Source organism: Falco peregrinus, chromosome 14 (assembly GCF_023634155.1).
Source record: "Falco peregrinus isolate bFalPer1 chromosome 14, bFalPer1.pri, whole genome shotgun sequence".
NCBI classification, from domain to species: domain Eukaryota; kingdom Metazoa; phylum Chordata; class Aves; order Falconiformes; family Falconidae; genus Falco; species Falco peregrinus.
Window position 1 is genome coordinate 18,204,654 of NC_073734.1, and position 17,922 is coordinate 18,222,575.

At 44.3% G+C, this 17,922-nt stretch overlaps 1 protein-coding gene across 3 annotated transcripts in view; it reads right to left on the minus strand.

The window, feature by feature from the left end:
• ZNF423 (zinc finger protein 423) overlaps positions 1-17,922 on the minus strand; it is a 234,663-nt gene that overhangs the window by 183,335 nt on the left and 33,406 nt on the right. For all 3 annotated transcript variants that reach the window (XR_008749824.1, XM_055818868.1, XM_055818869.1), the window contains exon 2: positions 8,335-8,394. Coding sequence is in view for 2 of the 3 variants with exons in the window: in XM_055818868.1 (XP_055674843.1) it covers positions 8,335-8,394 (60 nt within the window). In the remaining variant the exon portion in view is untranslated. The remainder of the gene's footprint in view (positions 1-8,334; positions 8,395-17,922) is intronic.

The window sequence follows — 17,922 nt, forward strand, 5'->3', positions numbered from 1 at the left end:
TATTCTCAGGACTGGCACAATCTGGGGGTTTTTTTCTGAAGAAGAATGATTACTGGGGATCCACCACTGTGGCATTATTATTTTATTGATTTTTCTCATTTAAGCAACAGGCCAATGTAATATATTCTGTTATTCCTGTTTTACCTTTATTCAGCTTTGAGCTACCAGTTACAACTGCAATGTGTAAACATTCTCTCTCTCAAAGGAGAACAGAAGTTTCTGTGAAAACCAAAGAAATTGTTCACCGGGAGACTTTCCTTCAACTCTACAGCTGTCTGATTTCACAAAGGTAAAACCCACTGCAATCACTTCCTGCAGCGGCGTGGCTTCAGCTTCCCTCTCATACCAGCCAGTCAAAGCAGACTTGGAAAAGCAAAGCCACTGACCTGCAGAACCAACTCAAAGCAAGATGGGCTGGCAAGTGCCCATCAGTCCCAGAGCTCCAGCTGACCTGCAGCACGGCACTTATTGCATGATGCAGAGACAGGGGGCACAGGACTTTTCTACTAGGCTGGGAGGCTTAATTAGCATTTGCAAAGTGCTTTGAGATCCTACATAAAAATATTTTGTGAAATCAGCTCTAGAAAGCACAATTTGCCCGATCATTCAGTCTGCCTCTATTCTCAAACCTGCAGGAGATTAGGAAATAGAAAGCATGGCAGAACTGGACAAATTAGAGATGAGAAGGACTTAAGATGGATCTTACCCATCCCTCTGCTAATGTAAGACTGTTCCTACAGTGTATTTTCAAGCGCTTTGTCCGGTCTGGTTTGAAAATGACCAAAGTGATGGAGATAATACCAGAGCCTATTAGGTCCCACTACTGGGAAATGTTTCCTGACACTCAGCCTAGTATCTCCTTTGCTTTACTTTAGCCTATTACTGCTAGTTACACCCCCGAAGGCTATTGTAAACAACAGATATAATTTTCATCTAAAAATACAGAAAACGTTCATCTAATCACGGTCCTTCGCTTGGGCAGCAAGACAGAACAAGGTAGCACCACTGGAAAGAAACACAGGAAGGGACAATAGGAAAGCAAAGATGGGAAGGTTCTGTGCTGTGCCCTGCTCCCTTCCAGTGCTCCCTTCAGCTCAACAGCAGTGTCCATCACTGGGATGCTCATACCTGCAGGACACCTGAAGGCACACAAGGGATGGAGAGCCAGGAAGGCTGTGCCTGAGGATCCACCCACCTTGGTTCAGCCAAGGTGAGGGACTTCCTTCAGTTGGTGCAAGGAAATGAAACACAGCATTACAGTCTCCCAGCAGATGAAGCACCAACAGGCACACTTTTAAATAAAAGGCAAATTTGTAGCAGGGAAAAAAACCATTGCTGGCAAGACAGGGACACAACCCCATGGAGAACGTCCCCTGCCAGCCCCAGAAGGATACACTCACATGCGCAACCATTCATGCTGACGTTGTATCTGTATTTCTGGCAAGATGCCCCTGCCAGAAGACCCTATAGAACATCCCCCGATCTACAGCAGCCCCATACTAGCAGACACAACAAGCTCACAAGACTTCAGATGAGTTTAATCCAATAAACCCAGAGATACTCCCAGATTTGACAGAAACCTTGCTGCCCATCACCAGTCCTGATGCACTGCCAGAGTCCCAGTGCGTGCCAGTCCACAGCCCCTCGCCAGCAAGGCCAGGCAGGGGCTGCCACCCCGCAGCCTACAGAAATCCTCCCCTTTAGCCATGTGGCTTGTAGCAACTTAGCAGGGCGGCTTTAGGTACTGTGAAGCTTGGCAACACCAGTGACACACTGTGATACACCATGCTTGCTCGACTTCTCTTAAGGGGACCGCCTTTCCACAGACACGGTCTTTTAAAAGCCTGGGAATAGGTGGGTGATGGGGTAGGGGCAGCACTCGATAGCTCACTTTGAAATAAGCTTTTCTTTCCTCACTTCTTTTACCATGGAAATTAATTCTCCTCCTCTGTGCTATCACTATAATTTTCCCAATTTACATTTTTAATAGTAAGTATTTTCTAGGAAACGCTGTAATACACAGGTGTGTGCTTCTAATTTACATATTGACACCCACATCATGTTCACATCTGAAGATCGCTCCTTCTTGCTGGAGATTCCCTCCCCAAACAAGACAGGAACACCTACGGTGCTGCATCACCAGAGACACCTTGGCCAATTCACGGGGCAGCTGTTTCCATGACACAACACGTTGGTGCTGCACTGCGCCACACAAGGTGAGGAACTTCAGTTTTTCTAACTCTTCTTTCCCTGAAGGTGCTACAGCCGTGGGATGTCACTTGGACCTCGGGGACCCACAGGGATCCCCTGTCACTCCAGCCAGCAGCTTCTTCCTGCAGCACAACATCCACCTCCCCACCAGCCCAGGAGCACTGGGAGCAGAGACTTGCTCCCAGGAAGCCCTCACATCTGCACATGCAGAGCTGTGCCATGAGCTCCTACCGACGGAGTAATCTGGGAAGGGTTTATAATTACTTTTATTGTTTCTTTTCATATTATCCCAGCTCCAAAAGTCTTACATCGATCTTGGATTTTCACCCATCACCACATTATCTGAGTATCGTGTGCTTTCTATCACTTCACCTTCTGTTTGAGAAAACACTACCAAAAGTATTTTTTTTTTGGAGGGGGGGAATTTTTTTTAAATTTATAAATAAAAAATTGAAGTTAAAAATTAAACTTTATAATTGGGAAAGGAGAAAAATTTTTTCTCTTCTGAAAGGACCCATAACTATGTTACGTTGTAAAAACCAACACACTACCAAAGAAAACAAAAGTTCAACTCAGAATAAATGAGGAATGCAGCAGCCGGAGCTACAAACCTCCCTAGTTTTATTTCTAGTCTGCATTTATTTGGGTTTTGGCTGCTTCTAATGCAGATATTCAAAATTTTGAGAACCTTAGACTATACTGACTGGGCTGCATGCTGCAGGTCCCTGCAGAGGCAAGGATGCTGTTTTTAAAAGCAACATAAGAAAGCCAACCAGTGGAGATCAAACATTTCACAGTATATTGAAAAAATATTCAACTGATAAAGTTATCAAAGTCTCTCACGTTCTGTGCGAAGTTCAAAGGTTTATTTCGTTGGAAATCCTTAAGCACTGTAATCAGAATCTTCTCATATTGATTTACTAATGAAATCAGCTTTTAGAAGACGTCTGAGCTTGCGAAGGCACTCGGGATGGGTAATTTCAGAGTACTTGCAAGATAACAGGTTTCTAATGTGCACTGAATTGTGACTGACCTTGTCAATGATCTGCAGCAGAGATCCCAGAATTTCACGTTAAGGATATTTGGGAGGGGTTTTTTCAGTGTTCTGCCATTTAGAAGTTAAACAAGACAAAGCATAATACAGACAGAGATCAAGAGCTCAGTGTCTGCAGGAAGGCAGTCTCTCATATGGCCCTTCCCGACTGATATTCCTGACACAATCCCTGCCCAGCAGGTTGGGCAGCTGGAGCAAGACCAGCAGGACATGGGCAGAGAGTGGGGACAGCCTTTGGTACTGTGACACCACAGAGGACTGGGTCCTGCAGGATGGTGGTCTTGGCAGGGGGGACCGAGCACCGGGCTGTGCTGGGGCATGTAAGCCCAGGGTGCTGGAGGAAGGCTGAAGGGACAACAAACTTTGTGTGGCCAGAACAGGCCTCTAAAAGGGGAAAGGTGAGGAAGGACACATCTTCTGTAACTTATCCGAATAAACAGAAAAGAGGAAAAAGTTAGTGCATGAATACTTGGAGGTACAAGTCTCCGTTCACTTCATGAGACCTTGGCATTCTCATCTTTTTTACTCCTTTGCAAGCCAAAATTAAACCCAACCCTACCAAAACAGAGGAGAACAGAAACCCTCAGCACCTGGGGAGCAGACAGCAGCAGCGCCAGGATCAGAAGACCGACAGTGGCACAGGGCACCGGGAAGAGCCAGGAGGGAATGGGCAGGGAGAGCCCTGAGCATCAGAGACAGCACAGGCTCCAGTAGCCCTGAGTGAAAGTAAGTCCCTGAACTGTGTCAGGATGTTTCTCTTCTGAAGATAACCAAGTGAAAATTGTGATTTACATAGCTGGGAGGTGCCATGCAAAGCGGAAGAGAAGGGAAAAGGAGTGACCACAGGGTGGTTTTCTTTTCTTTTGTGGTTCATTTCTCAAAAGCTGCTGTTTCCCCTTTTCTTTTTTTCCTCCTTAAAGGCGGGAAACTTTAAAAGAAATTGCAGAAAGCAATTAAAAATCTAAAGCAGTGTACTATATAAAACAAGTATGTGGGAGAACCTTTTAATAGCAAACCATCAAATATCTGTGTCCTAAAAAGTTGTGGGTTTTTTCCCCCCTCCCACACTGCGCTTTGTTAAAATGTCCCTTGCACGTGTGCCTAGCTGCTGCAAGCGAGCTCAGTGGCAGGGACAAGAAATCTGGAGCTAATGGGAAAAGGGGGAATACCAACCTGTAATTTATGTTCATGATTTCTGCAATGTTATAATTGAATGATACTAACGTTGTGTGCTAATGGATGGTTGAGCACTGGCGTTGGAGAGGCCCCTCCAGTTACAAACACTACAAAGATTCTGCAAACACATGCGCACAGAGACATACCCGGTGCCATCTAGTCCCCAGCACTCAGGCTACGGGTCCACAGTTCTGTATTTCCAAACTCTTTCTTGATCAGTATCATAACTCATAGCTGCATACAAAAGTGAGATACCTTCAGTTACGTCCAAAGCAGGCACAAAAAAAATGACGCTTTTAGGTCTGCAGGCTCTTAAGGAGAAGACAGTCTGCTGTTAGCCCCAGACAATTCAGCCAGGATTCCCTGGGGCCTCACAATCAGGCTAATGAGAAACTCCCCAGCAACCCCCATGTAAAATGCCTTCATAGGTCTTTAAAATGCCTTAAATTCTCTATATATTTAGTAAGACTTTTTACTTCTTTAAAATGTCCCTTGCTGCTCCTCAAGATAATGCTCTTGTGATATATTACAACAGCAATGCAACATTGTCTGGCTGGACCCTTGCTTTGCAAATATTAAATCCTGCTTTCCTCTTGGTTTCAAAGCAGCCAAAAATCCTTTTGCAAAGCAGAGGTGTGCACTTGCCTGCTCCCCCCCCAGCAGCCCTGCCCAGCCCACCCTCTCTGACGCTTTCGGAGTGAGACGGATGGGCTTCAAGGGCTGCATGTGCTGTTAAGAGGGAAAAGCAGGGGGAAGGAGTACTTGTGCTCTTCCTCTGGGATAGAAAACGTCTCTGCCCCTTACACAGCAAAACACTATTGACCTGCTATTTAACAGCAAGCTAAGTCCCCACATTAAGAGAGTAAAGGAAATGCTTTTTTTCTTCCTTTTACATTAAGGAAAAAAATGTTTACAAGACCTGAAGAGGAAGGAAATTTGCTATATGCCCATTGTTAAACAGGGCTGGTGGACACCCAGATTATTTACCCTGGCGCGAGGGCAGCCTCTGCCTCCTTATACATTTTCCTGATTCTCTATGTTAGCAAGTACAGCCTTTAAGTTGTGGTCATTAAAAAAATAAATAAAAAAAAAATCATAAAACTATTTCTAGTTGTATTTAAAGTACTTTAATAAATTCCTCAGTGCAGCTATGCCAAGGGCTGGATTCCTGCAAAGCATTTCACCTTCACAGGTTTTACCAGGGAGAGGGTGTTAAGCCAGAGCAGACAGGAACTTGCGCACATATTCTACCATAGGAAAACGGATGGCACCCGGTGCTAAGCCATCACCGAACAGACCCACCCGAGTGCAGGATTTCTACTGCCAAATTATCCACTGCCAGGGATACACAAACCAGGCGCCCTCAGTAGCAGAGAAGGCCACCACGAGACACAGAGCTCGGGCCCCACTGTTTGACATGCATTGCCCTGCACCTATGAACGCTTACGCCTGACCTGGGGACAGACAGCTGTCACAGCTACCTGGACAAGCCCCACGACTGCAGGTTCAACTTGTACTCACAAAAAAAAAAAAAAAAAAAATCCAATATAGCTTCTACTGGTTTGATGAACAAAATAAGATACAACAGCAAAAGGACCTTCTGTTCCCACAATTGCACCTATATATTTTGCTAGTATTAAAAAAGTTTAAAAAAATCACCTTCTACCTGCTCTTGCTGTCCCTACGTACCACACAACCCTGGGACTGCCGCTCCCCTGGCCCACAGCAGCTGCACAGAGTGCCAACAGAATTTTTCAGAAGTTGCTTTGTATGTGTTTGCACACACACAGAGATGTACAAACACATACAGGAGAAGAAGGGAGAGAAATATGTTAATTTGAAACATCTGGCAAATGTTTCAGAGTTAACAAGTCCCAGGTTTAGCCTTTTGGTTTTTGGATGTTGGGGTTTTTTTTTGCTGGGGGAGTCAAGGAAGGGGAGGCAATTTTGTCATTTTGGACCAGGGAAGGAAGGGGCATGAAACAAGAAGTTGAAGCGTGTTTTTTCACCCTTTATTGAACTTCAACATCACACTACTGGAGCTAATGCAAACAGGAAGATCATAAAAGAACATAATGAAAGTCTCGCACACTGGGACTGAGGGACTGGTTTCAGTTACTGAATATAGCTTTGGAGGCACACCACACAAGAGTCAGTGACTCCATGCAGCCGCACCACCACATACTAGGGCTTTTTAAGTTTTTCTGTGTAGTTCCTCAGTCATATTCCAGCCTGCAACCTCTGTCCCATGCACTGCACCCTGTTCTGATAGGATGCTGTATTGCATCTTTATACCCATGTAAGATTGACATCTGTAGCTACTGAACATATTAAGAGGAAAATCTCCCAGTTAGCACATATTTTCTTTAAGCTGCCATAAATCACACATACAATACATTTTATCCCATATCCGACGTCTTGAATGAGAGCTGTAATTATAGGAGTAAATGAAGAAAATGGAGGAGATTCAACTAATTTGGGAAAAGCCTTTCACAGGCTGTCTTTTACTTACAGCACAGTCACCATTAACATCCAAAAATCCCAAATTAACTCCCGCTCTGCACAGAAATTATTTTTGTTGTTGCTGCTGCTGTTTTGAACCTCAGCCTGTGTTAAATTTAATACAATTCAACATTTGTGATAGATAACACCGGTAACTCCACTCCACTGCTGTTTGAGACGAAGGTCAAGCAAGAGAGCTGGCGAGCGCTCTTTTCATGCGCCGTTAGCTCCAGGCACAAAGGGGCCTTCGACATCACAGCTGGGGGTTTGCAGCAGCAGCAGCAGCAGCAGCAGCAGCAGTATTTGCTATCAAAGACTAGTGAAAACATGAACCGTTCAAAACAGCCGTGGCACCCAGAGAAGATGCACCCAGTGCAACCCAGAGCGCAGCTGGTACAAAGTGAAATGCCAAAGTGCCACACAAAGGCAGTTTATGTCTTCAAGACCAGCCAGATACTGACTCCAGTAAGAAAAGTCTCCCGTGAGCCAGTCTCCCCGTGACTCTTAAAACCCATGCCAACCAGGAATGCAGCACCATTATTAATTTTCATGTTACTGCTCAGTTTCTGAGCTGTTCTCATGTCGCTGCTGAGCTTCCAAGAGAATACCATTGTGCAGTCCAGTATGAAGAGAGCACAGAAACAGACTTATGGTCTTCAAAATAAAAAATATTCTGAGAATTTGCTAAACGTTAAAGACATAATAGCCAGTAAAATATCTTTACACAGGGCACAAACAGTGACTGAGATGTGGCTAGTTACTTTAAACGCAAACTCATTTGACTATTACCCTCATGCTTGTGTTATCGATACATATTACTCAACTACAGACAAGCTTGCTTTATTCTGTTTGGTTTCTTGAGCCTCTTTTTACTCAAATTAGCAAGGTAACACAGATGAGCAAGCCCCAGACACATGTTTAAATGTTATTACTATCAAGCAGTCAAATGTTAAAGCTTTCTACCACGACGATGTACCACTTTTTATTCTCCAGCCCTGACAGTACTTTCCAATTTCCTCTGAGAGGAGAAATACACACATTCCAGTTGAGACCGAGGTTTAAAATTCCTATTAAAGCAGCTTTTATGTAATTAGATTGGAATGAATGTGCAACAGTGCCCATTGCAGAAAACTTCAAAGTGGTTATACTGGAGAAATCACAACCCGATTCAGTATGCCCACAAGAAGAAAGAATGGCTCTCCAGAGGATAAGAGTATATTAGTCTCTGTATGTAATAGATTTTATTGACCATATGGAACTGATATAAAAATTGTGTTGCAGTGGGTAGTCTTGGATTTGAGACAGGAATGTGACATACAAAATACAGTTCCTGTAAAAAGCCTGGCAGCTTTCTGGCAATTTTTGCAATCAGAAGAACCTAAAATATTTACCTGATTGAGTCACTGATGAGTCCCAGGTCAAAGCAAAATCTGAAGATTCACCCTCTTCAACTGAAAAAGAACAAAAATAAGTTGTGATTGCTAAACCAAACCAACTGGAAGGCAAAGCCATCTGAAAACTTGGTCCACTATGACATTAAGTATTAAAACAGACTTCTGCACTGCTGAAAAAGAACTTACTGCTTTCTATAAAATAATTCATAAGGTAGACATTTAGTAAAGAGATTTTCCCTGTGTTTTAACCTAAATATGGGTTTGCAGTTTCCTCCTGAACAGGTAACAGTAAATTCACATGAAATTTTAATAGAAGTTTAAATATTACTAGCTGCTAAGTATTCATATTTGAAATTTTGTACATTCACAACTTGCATGTGCACAATTGCCACTGTAAATGTAATTTTTTTAAACGTATGCTGTAACAGATCATAGTAAAGAACTGTCCTATGTCAGAACACCTGACTTATGTCATCTTTATGTACTAACGTACTAGCTATACTCAGAACAAGTGGTATCTTAACTTTTTCCAGAGCTCAGAATTAAAAAATACTATTCTAATGTGCAACCATGTTCTGTAATATGGTGGTCATAAATAACTGCATTTAAGGCTTGCTGATGTGAAAACTGTCAGAGCCAGGTGCTCAGCACTTGCAAGTGATATATCTATAACCTTCTGCCTGTTAAGAATTATAAAATGTCATCTGATTCTTACATTTTTAAAAATAACCGAGAGATCAACTGACAACAAGCAGGGTAAAAAAAGAGCCCGATCCTACTGTTAGTGAAATCATTGGCAGGTTTACTAAAGTCAGATTGGGCTTTGGAAGCGGTAACTGCAGAAATTCTTCTTTTTAATTGCAAAAGTTGATCATCCTTACCTGTCTGCTCTGTCACCATGACACTAAACAAATGTAAATCATGGGTCTTTATTTCCTGACAAAAAGTATTTACTCCATGCTCTGAACAATGCCTAACTCTTTACATTATGTTGGATTCAATTACAAATTCCACGCAATTCTACAACTGAAATCCAAGTGATATTGTAAAGTCTCAAGCACAGCTGCTGCTGCTATTGTCCAGCAGGGACCTGTATGCCCAGGCCCTGGAACCTGCTCCAGTGGTTACTTACATTGAGTATTTATATTTTCACCAAAAGATTCTTGATTTTATGCTTTCCTTCCACACACACACCCCCAACTTTTTTTTTTTTTCCCCCCCCAGTCCACTACGGAATTCTGGCACCCTGTAAGCTATCTATCAGGTTGATGTCAACAGTAACATCATGTGGCATTATGAACAGAAAAGATAATTTACATAGGCAGTGCCATGACAAATTTTGATTTTATGTTCAGACCATAAACAAATGTGCTCCACAGAAGGGCACAACTCCAGTCCTATTAGTCTGCAAGTTTACTAATGGAATAGCGTGGAATTTGGCCACTTCTTTTGAAAAATCATACTTGAGACACAATTACACTTTTTCCTATGTCTATGTTAGCATAAAGGCCATGTCACATAATATGAAATTCCAGAATGTTAGAGAAAAACAAGATACAAAGCTATGAGCTTACTGAAGCCGTTATCAGTACTATTTCCCAACAGCGGCAGAGCAGGCTTGGTTCGCTCACGCATGCTCTCCGCTGGAGGCTCACCTACCATTTTGTGTTCTGTCAAGACACCATCTTGTTCCCATTTTGACCCACCTCTTACTAGAAAAACTCCGGACGTAGTTATCCTAAATACAACTTCACTCTTGCACAAATATATGTCTTGTTTTAACATCAAATTCTACATCTATTTGGGAGGTTTCTGCTCCAAAACTAAATAAGCTAAGTTTGCAATTCATGTACGTTAGTCAAAACAGGCAAGTAGAATTTTTATTTAAGCCTTGAACGCTTTTTGATTGTCTTACTTGGACAGTTTTTTATATTACTACTTTTATGCTGAAGGGGTTTTTATTTCTTTACATTTTATCTTGGAAAGAGAGGTAAAAAAAATACCAGTCTGCTAAAAATACGTAACAGCAATAAATTCAGTCCTAGTCAAGTAGAAGTATATGGGATCAACACTGGTCATCGGCAATTTTAGAAACACACTGCCTTTCATGTTGGTTAAACACCGGAGACTATCTAGTCCTTGAGCTGCTGCAGGGCAGCTGGCTCCAGCACGTAACAAAACTGCGTTTTTTGGAATCCCTTAAATGAGGGCAAAGGTTTGAGTCAGCCTCTGTTGGCATTAATTTGCTTTGCTCCCTGATGACTGAAAAGGGGACAGAGAACACATATGTGAAGATGACGGCACTTAAATTCACTTCATATTATTGCAGCCATGGTTTCAGGTTCTCCCCCTCTCTTTGCTCAGACCCACCACGTAGCTGACAGTGCTGCACCTCCACGTAGGGAAGAGGCCAGTGGGATGGAGCCTCTTGAGCTTAGACAGAGACACATCTCCCTGCAGCTGCTGCTCACACCACTATTGCCCCTTTTCCTCTCCTTTTCATTTTTCTTTTATTTTTCAGGTTTTTAAGCAAACGTCATCTTTCACAGGATCAGCTGTAAGAAAAAGTTAACAGCCAAACCTACTCCAAGAGGTATCGCTGTATTGGGCTGATGTTTCTCTTGGGCAGCAGGACAGCATGTCCAGTTGTCCCCTCGGACAGCAAGCACGGGGCAGACGCAAGCATGTCCAGGCAGGACATGAACACAGGCTGGCACTCCTCAGGACCAGTCTTAGGTGGTTTTACGGAGCGGGATGGTCACAGTGACAGCCGGTCAGGAGCCCTGACCCAAGCACTTGATCCTCACCTGCCTGCCGATCCATCAACTAAGCTAGGCAGTGGGCACAGAGAAACAAGGGGCAAAAGCATGCCCCGCCTGAAAAAGAAATATACCGATGTAATTAAGAAACCACAGAGGTTTGGAGAGAAAGCACATCAGTGAGGCTGAAGCGAAAAAATAGGTGATCAGGCTTTGCAATAGGCACCAAGCGTAATTGTAGGGAGACCATGTAGGAGCCATGCTTCTGCTCCCTCTCCATAACAGGCATAAAACCAAGAGCCCAGAGGTTCCTCCGTGGCTGCCTTAATCTTCTGGATATAAATTGTTATTTAAGGAGCTGGCATTTGAAGTAGTGTCACTGCTGGCTTTAGCTCAGCCTCCGCAATAAGCAGAAGCCACAGAAGTCAGAGGGAAAGATAATCAGTTTCTTCCTCCCAAACTGAACTTCAACACCCAAGCAGCTGCAGCTAAAATCTGCCCTCAGTTGCACACGGCTGTTGCTGGACTCACAGGGAAGCAGGAGCAGCTTTCCTGGGCTGGTTGGAGATGTGGGGACATGACTGAGCACAGAGGGGTGAGGAGTCCCGCAGACCCCCATCTGAGGACAGACCCCTGGGAGGCTGCCTCAGGGCTTGGCCAACCCTCCCCAGGAGGGCAGAGTGGGTCCAGGACAGATCTGGCTGCTACTGCTGTAGAAGGGATTTCCCGCTCTTGCTACTGAGAAACAAGAAGAAAAAAAACAACTTGGTCCATAATATGAGCCAGGGAGTAATTCACTTAAGTTCATTCTTCAATTAAACTTTCAGTTTCTTGTCACTTCTTGAAACCTAGGTTGACTCAGGTGAGCAGTGTACATTACCATTCACTGTGTGGGTGCTATTATTTAAATAGTAGTAATGGCCAAAAAACTCCAGTGAAGAGGTACAAAGCATTCAACACAGTCACTTTCAAAATACATCGCACAGTAAAATAATTCCTGTTCCATTAGCAGGAAAATATGTTTTCTGAGAGACACCAGCCACAATCACAACTACTGAAGTCAAGGACTAGACACTTCCATCTATGCTAGTTAATTACTCTGAATGTGTAGGGACACACAAGTCTACTTTGCTGATGTGCAGCATGGGCAGGAGCCACCCAAGTACCCGAAGTACTCTGCAGCTTGGGAATATCGCAGGCAACAGCAGCACAGTTTAAGATGGAAAGCTGGAATTTTATAAAGCAATTAGAGATCTTGTATCAGCTCTAACTACTTCATGGGAGTCCTGGCAACATAATGGTGAAAGCTCAGCACTTCACGAAATTTTGGAGGCATTTCATACTGGGCATTAAAAATGAAGACACCCAAAATCACTGATGATAAGCTTTGGGCAGAATGTTTACAAGTGCGCTTCACATGTTTTTCTTGGATACTTCCCATTTTCCTTCACAAACTCACCTCATTTTCTACCCAAAATATGTTGTGTGCCTGCACATTAAGCCATGGTTACAACCACATAAGTTGCTATGTAATTACACTCTTAGTCTTGTCTCTGTCTGCTCTCTACATCCAAATGATCATTTTTAAATGCTTCGGAAAAGCGTATTTCTACTCCTTTAGTAATACAGAGACAATACTGCAGGAGAACAAAAGTTTGGTCCCGCTCTGCTCCACATGTCATCAACAGAATGGCAACTGGGGTGCAACACACTGCACCAGTGGAGAGGGCACACGTCTCCCAGTGGCAGACTCAATACACAGCTGATTAGAAAAAAGGATGGGCAAGAAAAGTTTCAAAGAATTAAACCTTGATATCAACACTCACAGCACTATATTTCTATTTTTAACGATAAAGACTTTTATATTCTTCTTTTTTTGTCAATGGTCCAATAGTATTTGCCAACACACAGAGATAAAGTACTGGAAATAAAAAAAAAAAAAAAAAAAACAACAGAGACACCCTTTTAGCTGCATCCTTCAGGTTGATGATTATGAGATAGTTATAGGAAACTCATCCAAGAGTGTGCCTGCCAGAACAGCTGTGCCTTTGGTGAAATCTGGGGGCACGTATGAAGCTGAAACCTTTCAGGAAGGCTGTCTTTGACTTGAAAATAGCCTTGGTCTGGCAGTGTAGAAAAATCTTATTGTTAGTCAACTCAAAAGATAGGTAACTCTGTGCACTGCCCACCCACAGCCTGGTGCTGGGAGGGCACTGCTGGCAGTGGGAGAACATTCCCTGTTCTGCACCAGAACAGGAGGACTCACTGCTGTCATGCCTGGAGAAGACTGTTCTGCTCCCACTGACTGTGGGACCCAAATGCAAGAGGCAGAACAAGGATAGGGCCAACACGGGGAGAAGCTGTGCTCAACGGCAACATCACAATACAGCACTCTTGTGGGTGCCAAATATTTGCATTTTGCCCACTCATCTCAGATGTTCTCCAAGGACGCTTACTTAATTGCTAGGTCACGAGTGCTGCAGGCTCAAAGATTTTGGTTCTTTATGCTCAGAGAAACCTTTGAAAGGATTCAGCATCCATTCCCCCTAAGAGTGAGAACATCTATTTATGGGGCTACCATTACCTGAACTCCATTCACAGTCACAGTGCTTATTTAACACTTTATCACTCCCAGGAAAGAAGTTAACCTTATCAAAGTAAGACGCTTCTGAACCAAATGTTGATTTCTAGATGCAATCAAGCTTCGCAAGTGAGCAACAGCCCCTCAGTAATTCAGATGGCGTGTGTATGCTCCCTTATCCTATTACACAGGCTTCAAGGACCACAAGGACCAGTTTAACTCTTCCCACAATATAAAAACTCCATAGTATGCTAACTAAATGTCAGGAACTGTGACAGGTTGAGAAACTGCTGAGAAATATGTTGAGTTACAAGCAAATCCCCCAGTTGATGGGGGAACTCTCCTGAATCGGGGCTGCTACCAAGAGCTGCAGTTGGGACCAGGGCCACTCCCTCACCCATGAGCAACCTTTGAAAACTGCATGTACAGAACAGTTTCAGCGCAGAAAATGCTGGTGCCACTTTTTAATTTGGAGGATTTTGTCAGATTTTGTTGGTGACAGAACACTCTCAAATAAACCTGGGGAAATCTCACTGATGCCTGTGTACTAGCTGTAACGTACGTGTCAAGATTCACAGCTTTTACTCTAGAGAAATACCCTAGCACCAATCCACATTGTAAGCCAATCACACGGTAACCACATATTTTCCCTGACCTAACTGTAGGTACTCGCAAGCAAGAGCTCTGTGATCTTCTGTAATCTTCAGGCTTCTTTGCTGCCTTTCAGATGCACATCTCTCTGTGCTGTCCTACCCAGCCTTCGCTCCGTCCTTCCCATCACATGAAATTACATGCTCCCAAATCAGTGCAGGACACAGAATAGCTCCATCCAACCGCCATTCATCCACCACGACTCATCCCACAGCACTCACAGCCTGGGATTTGATACAGCGCTCTTAATCCTGCAAAATGCAGAGCAGCTTCCATTTCCACAAAGTCAAAGGGAGCTGAGGATGCTCAAAACTTTGTGGACTGAGGATTGTATATTAGCCAGTTTCCAGCTGCTTGGCATGGCAGGAGCACAAAGGATGTTAACAATCTTTACACTTTAAATAGACTGGTATTTTCCACTCACATCTACAGTCTGTCCTTTGGAGAGGTACAGATAGGCTTGCTCCTCGAACTGAAAGAGGAGAATACCACTGCTCTCACAGCCTACTACTCAGAGAAGTTTGGTCCCGCACAGCACTGGGAGCTGCTACCACAATTAGCAGGGGCATACAAAAAAAAAAGAAAAGGTTGGAAATGGCTACTTTAAGCTGAAGCCAGCTAGTCCCTTCTGTTCACATCACCTCCCAGCTCAGCATAAAGCTTTCCCTCCCTTCTGCTTATATGTTGCCTGTAACATTCCCCACCTCCTAACATCAGAGACACAAAGGTCTGCAAAACACAAAAATCTGCGTAAAAGGAGCAAAGAAAAGTAACAGTATGGAAAAAGACCCCATTTGTTTTTTAAACGAAGCGCCACTGCAGCAAAGCTGCAGGCCCCTGCCCTGGAGCGCAGCAGGGTGCAGAGGTGGCCCCGAGCCAGGCCACGCCACGCATGAGGAACCCGCTGCCCTTTGTCAGGAGGCTGGGGCTCTCTCCTGCCAGCGTGCACAAGGAAACTTCCACATCCAGCCGACAACGGGAAGATCTGTGGGGCTTTGCCAGTACTGAGAATAGGTGCTGGTGAGCGTATGCTGATGCATTTACCGTACCTTGCAGCTAAAAGGAAAGGCAAATCCCCCTGGTGCCTCTGTACCAACATTCAGGGGAGCAAAAAGGTACCTGGCAGAAGCAGCCAGGTGTGCTTTATACCAGCCATTTGCGCCAATTTACTCCCTTTGGAAAATCAACTTTGCAAGAGGATTCCTGCCAGGCCTCCCAGTGTTTACTAGGTATTTTGCTTGTTTGTGTGATCATTTCCATTTAGCGTTAGTAACACTTTACTATTTTTTCCCCTCATAGCTGGTGAAAAGGAGCACTGGGAGACCAAGGCATCACCCAAGAGGTGACGGTGTATTCCTTGCCCATGCCCTAACCCACGGGAGTTGTGCGTGGTGCTTGGCACACTCACTCACAGCTCCAGAGCCACCTCCCTGTTCTCTCCCCAGTGCACAGCCCATTCAGCTATCGGTGGCCCTCGGCCAGGAGGATTTTTTCCACCTTAAATAGGACTGTTATATATTAGTCCTTTCATGGGCCAGCAGGCCAGGGAATAAGACAAGAGGGTTTACTGAAATGGCTTATTTAGCTAGTTCAGAGCCTAGATTTGCACAAGTTCTCTAGCTGCTTTTCTCCAAAGTCAGTAACAGGGCTTGGCAGAGACTGTGGGTTTTGCTGGCAAAGTCAGCCTTTTTGTGTGAAGGAGGGAGGAGTGGGGAAACCCAGACTGCTGTGCTCTGTAGGTCAGGGAAAAGAAAAAGAAAAAAAAAAAAGAAGAAGAAAAAGACGAAAGGAAGAAGGATGAGACAAATGGGACAGAATTACAAAGGAAAACTGAAAAAAAAAAAGATAGGAACAGAAGAAGATGTGAAGGTGATTAAGGAGAAAGACAAACAACAAAATAAGGTAGCACTAGCAGGTTTATGCAAAGGAGATCTAATTATGGGTGGCTAAGTCCTCCAGGACATTAATATTCCATCGTAATGTGTCTAGTTTCCTCCTTTCCAGACATGGCAGGGAGGAAATGAGAATCACTTAGATACACTGTTTAATGAGCAAATGATGGACGATCACCAAATACAGCCTGCCTGATAAGTATCCATTAGCTTAAACTCGCACAGTAAATCTGTGCCTAGCTAACAGGCCTGCCTCTTCAAACACTATGGCAAAACTTAATGTAACTAGAGAAAGGGATCGTTATAAATAAAAATCTCATCTCTGAAAGACAATACAGACGGTAGGACATACATAATGGTTAATCACAGCCCTTCCCATGGACAGCACACCTGACTCACAAGCCAGAGCATATTTATTCCCAGTGCTCATACTTAGTTTTTGTGTGTCTAATTCACAGACTTCACTGGAGACAGATATTTCCCATCAAAATCTATTATATAAATAAATATGAGTGTATGGTGTAATAAAATGCAGGCAATGTTTCAGGTTGCTCTCAAGATCAACATCTTATACATGCAATACATTAAGTTTAGAGTTCTCAAAATTGGGCCTGCAGACATGCCACTTCCATAGTTTACATTACAGATTTGGGATCAATACTTTTACTGATGGGTCTTACAGCTTGTCGTTGAAGATTAATCCCCAGAGGGCAGGGTGGGTGGTTTTTTTCCCTTTAATTGCAATACATGGCATTTTAATCTGTGAATTGCTCAGGAATTTAGAGGTTGCCCTGAAAGAGGCACCTGCCCAAAGGAGCCCCCTTCTCTGTGCTACATACGAGACCCACAGCAGCAGCACCTCAGCTCTGCGCAAGAATCACATTTTCCTGGCACACTGGTATAGAACCATGCCAGCCATGGCTGGCACTGGGAACATCCAGTTTTAGGTTCCCCAGGTCTTATCAGGAAGCACTATACCTGCAGCTCTGCCACAGGGCAACACGTTGCCCCTTGCCAGGTGTGCTGCTGTCCCCCCTCTGTCCTGCAGCAGGCTGTGCCAACCTCCTGCACCCCCAGCACAAGGGGACACATCTCTGCTACCTCCCCACCCTCCTCTTGCCTTTTTGCACAAAAATCTCAGTATCAGTTCTTTTTAATTGTTGCTTTCACCTTGGAAATGCAGGAAGGGGACTGGAGTTTGGGAATCCTCCTGCTTTTTCTGCTTGGAATTTGCCTGGCCATGACGCTGGTGGGCCCAAGGGACCTATCTATCCCACCGATGGCCCATTTGTGCCCAGCACAGATGTGCTGCGGCCACAGACATATCTTCTGTGATGAACTCTGCTGGAAATGGATGGGAGCACCAAGGATCCCTACTCTCACCTGCCCTGGCTGGGCTGAGTCCCAGCCTACACCACTACCCCTGCTCCAGTGGGGTGAGAGCACAGGCGTGGGGCAGAGAGCAAAGAGGTGGTGAGGGAAAGGGAGATGCACAAGGACGCGGAGTGCAAGGCAGTCACTCCTGTGGATGGGATGGGGAATGGCAAGCACTGGCTGCCTGTGGGTGTGCTCCTCCTTGCATTAGTATATGCATTTCTAAGGCAACTGTCACCATAGTGTCTGCACCTTCTTTCAAAAACAGATCTACTACAAGTAAGCAGGCACTTTAAAGCTCAAGTGAAACAGAACAGGTGAATCTGGC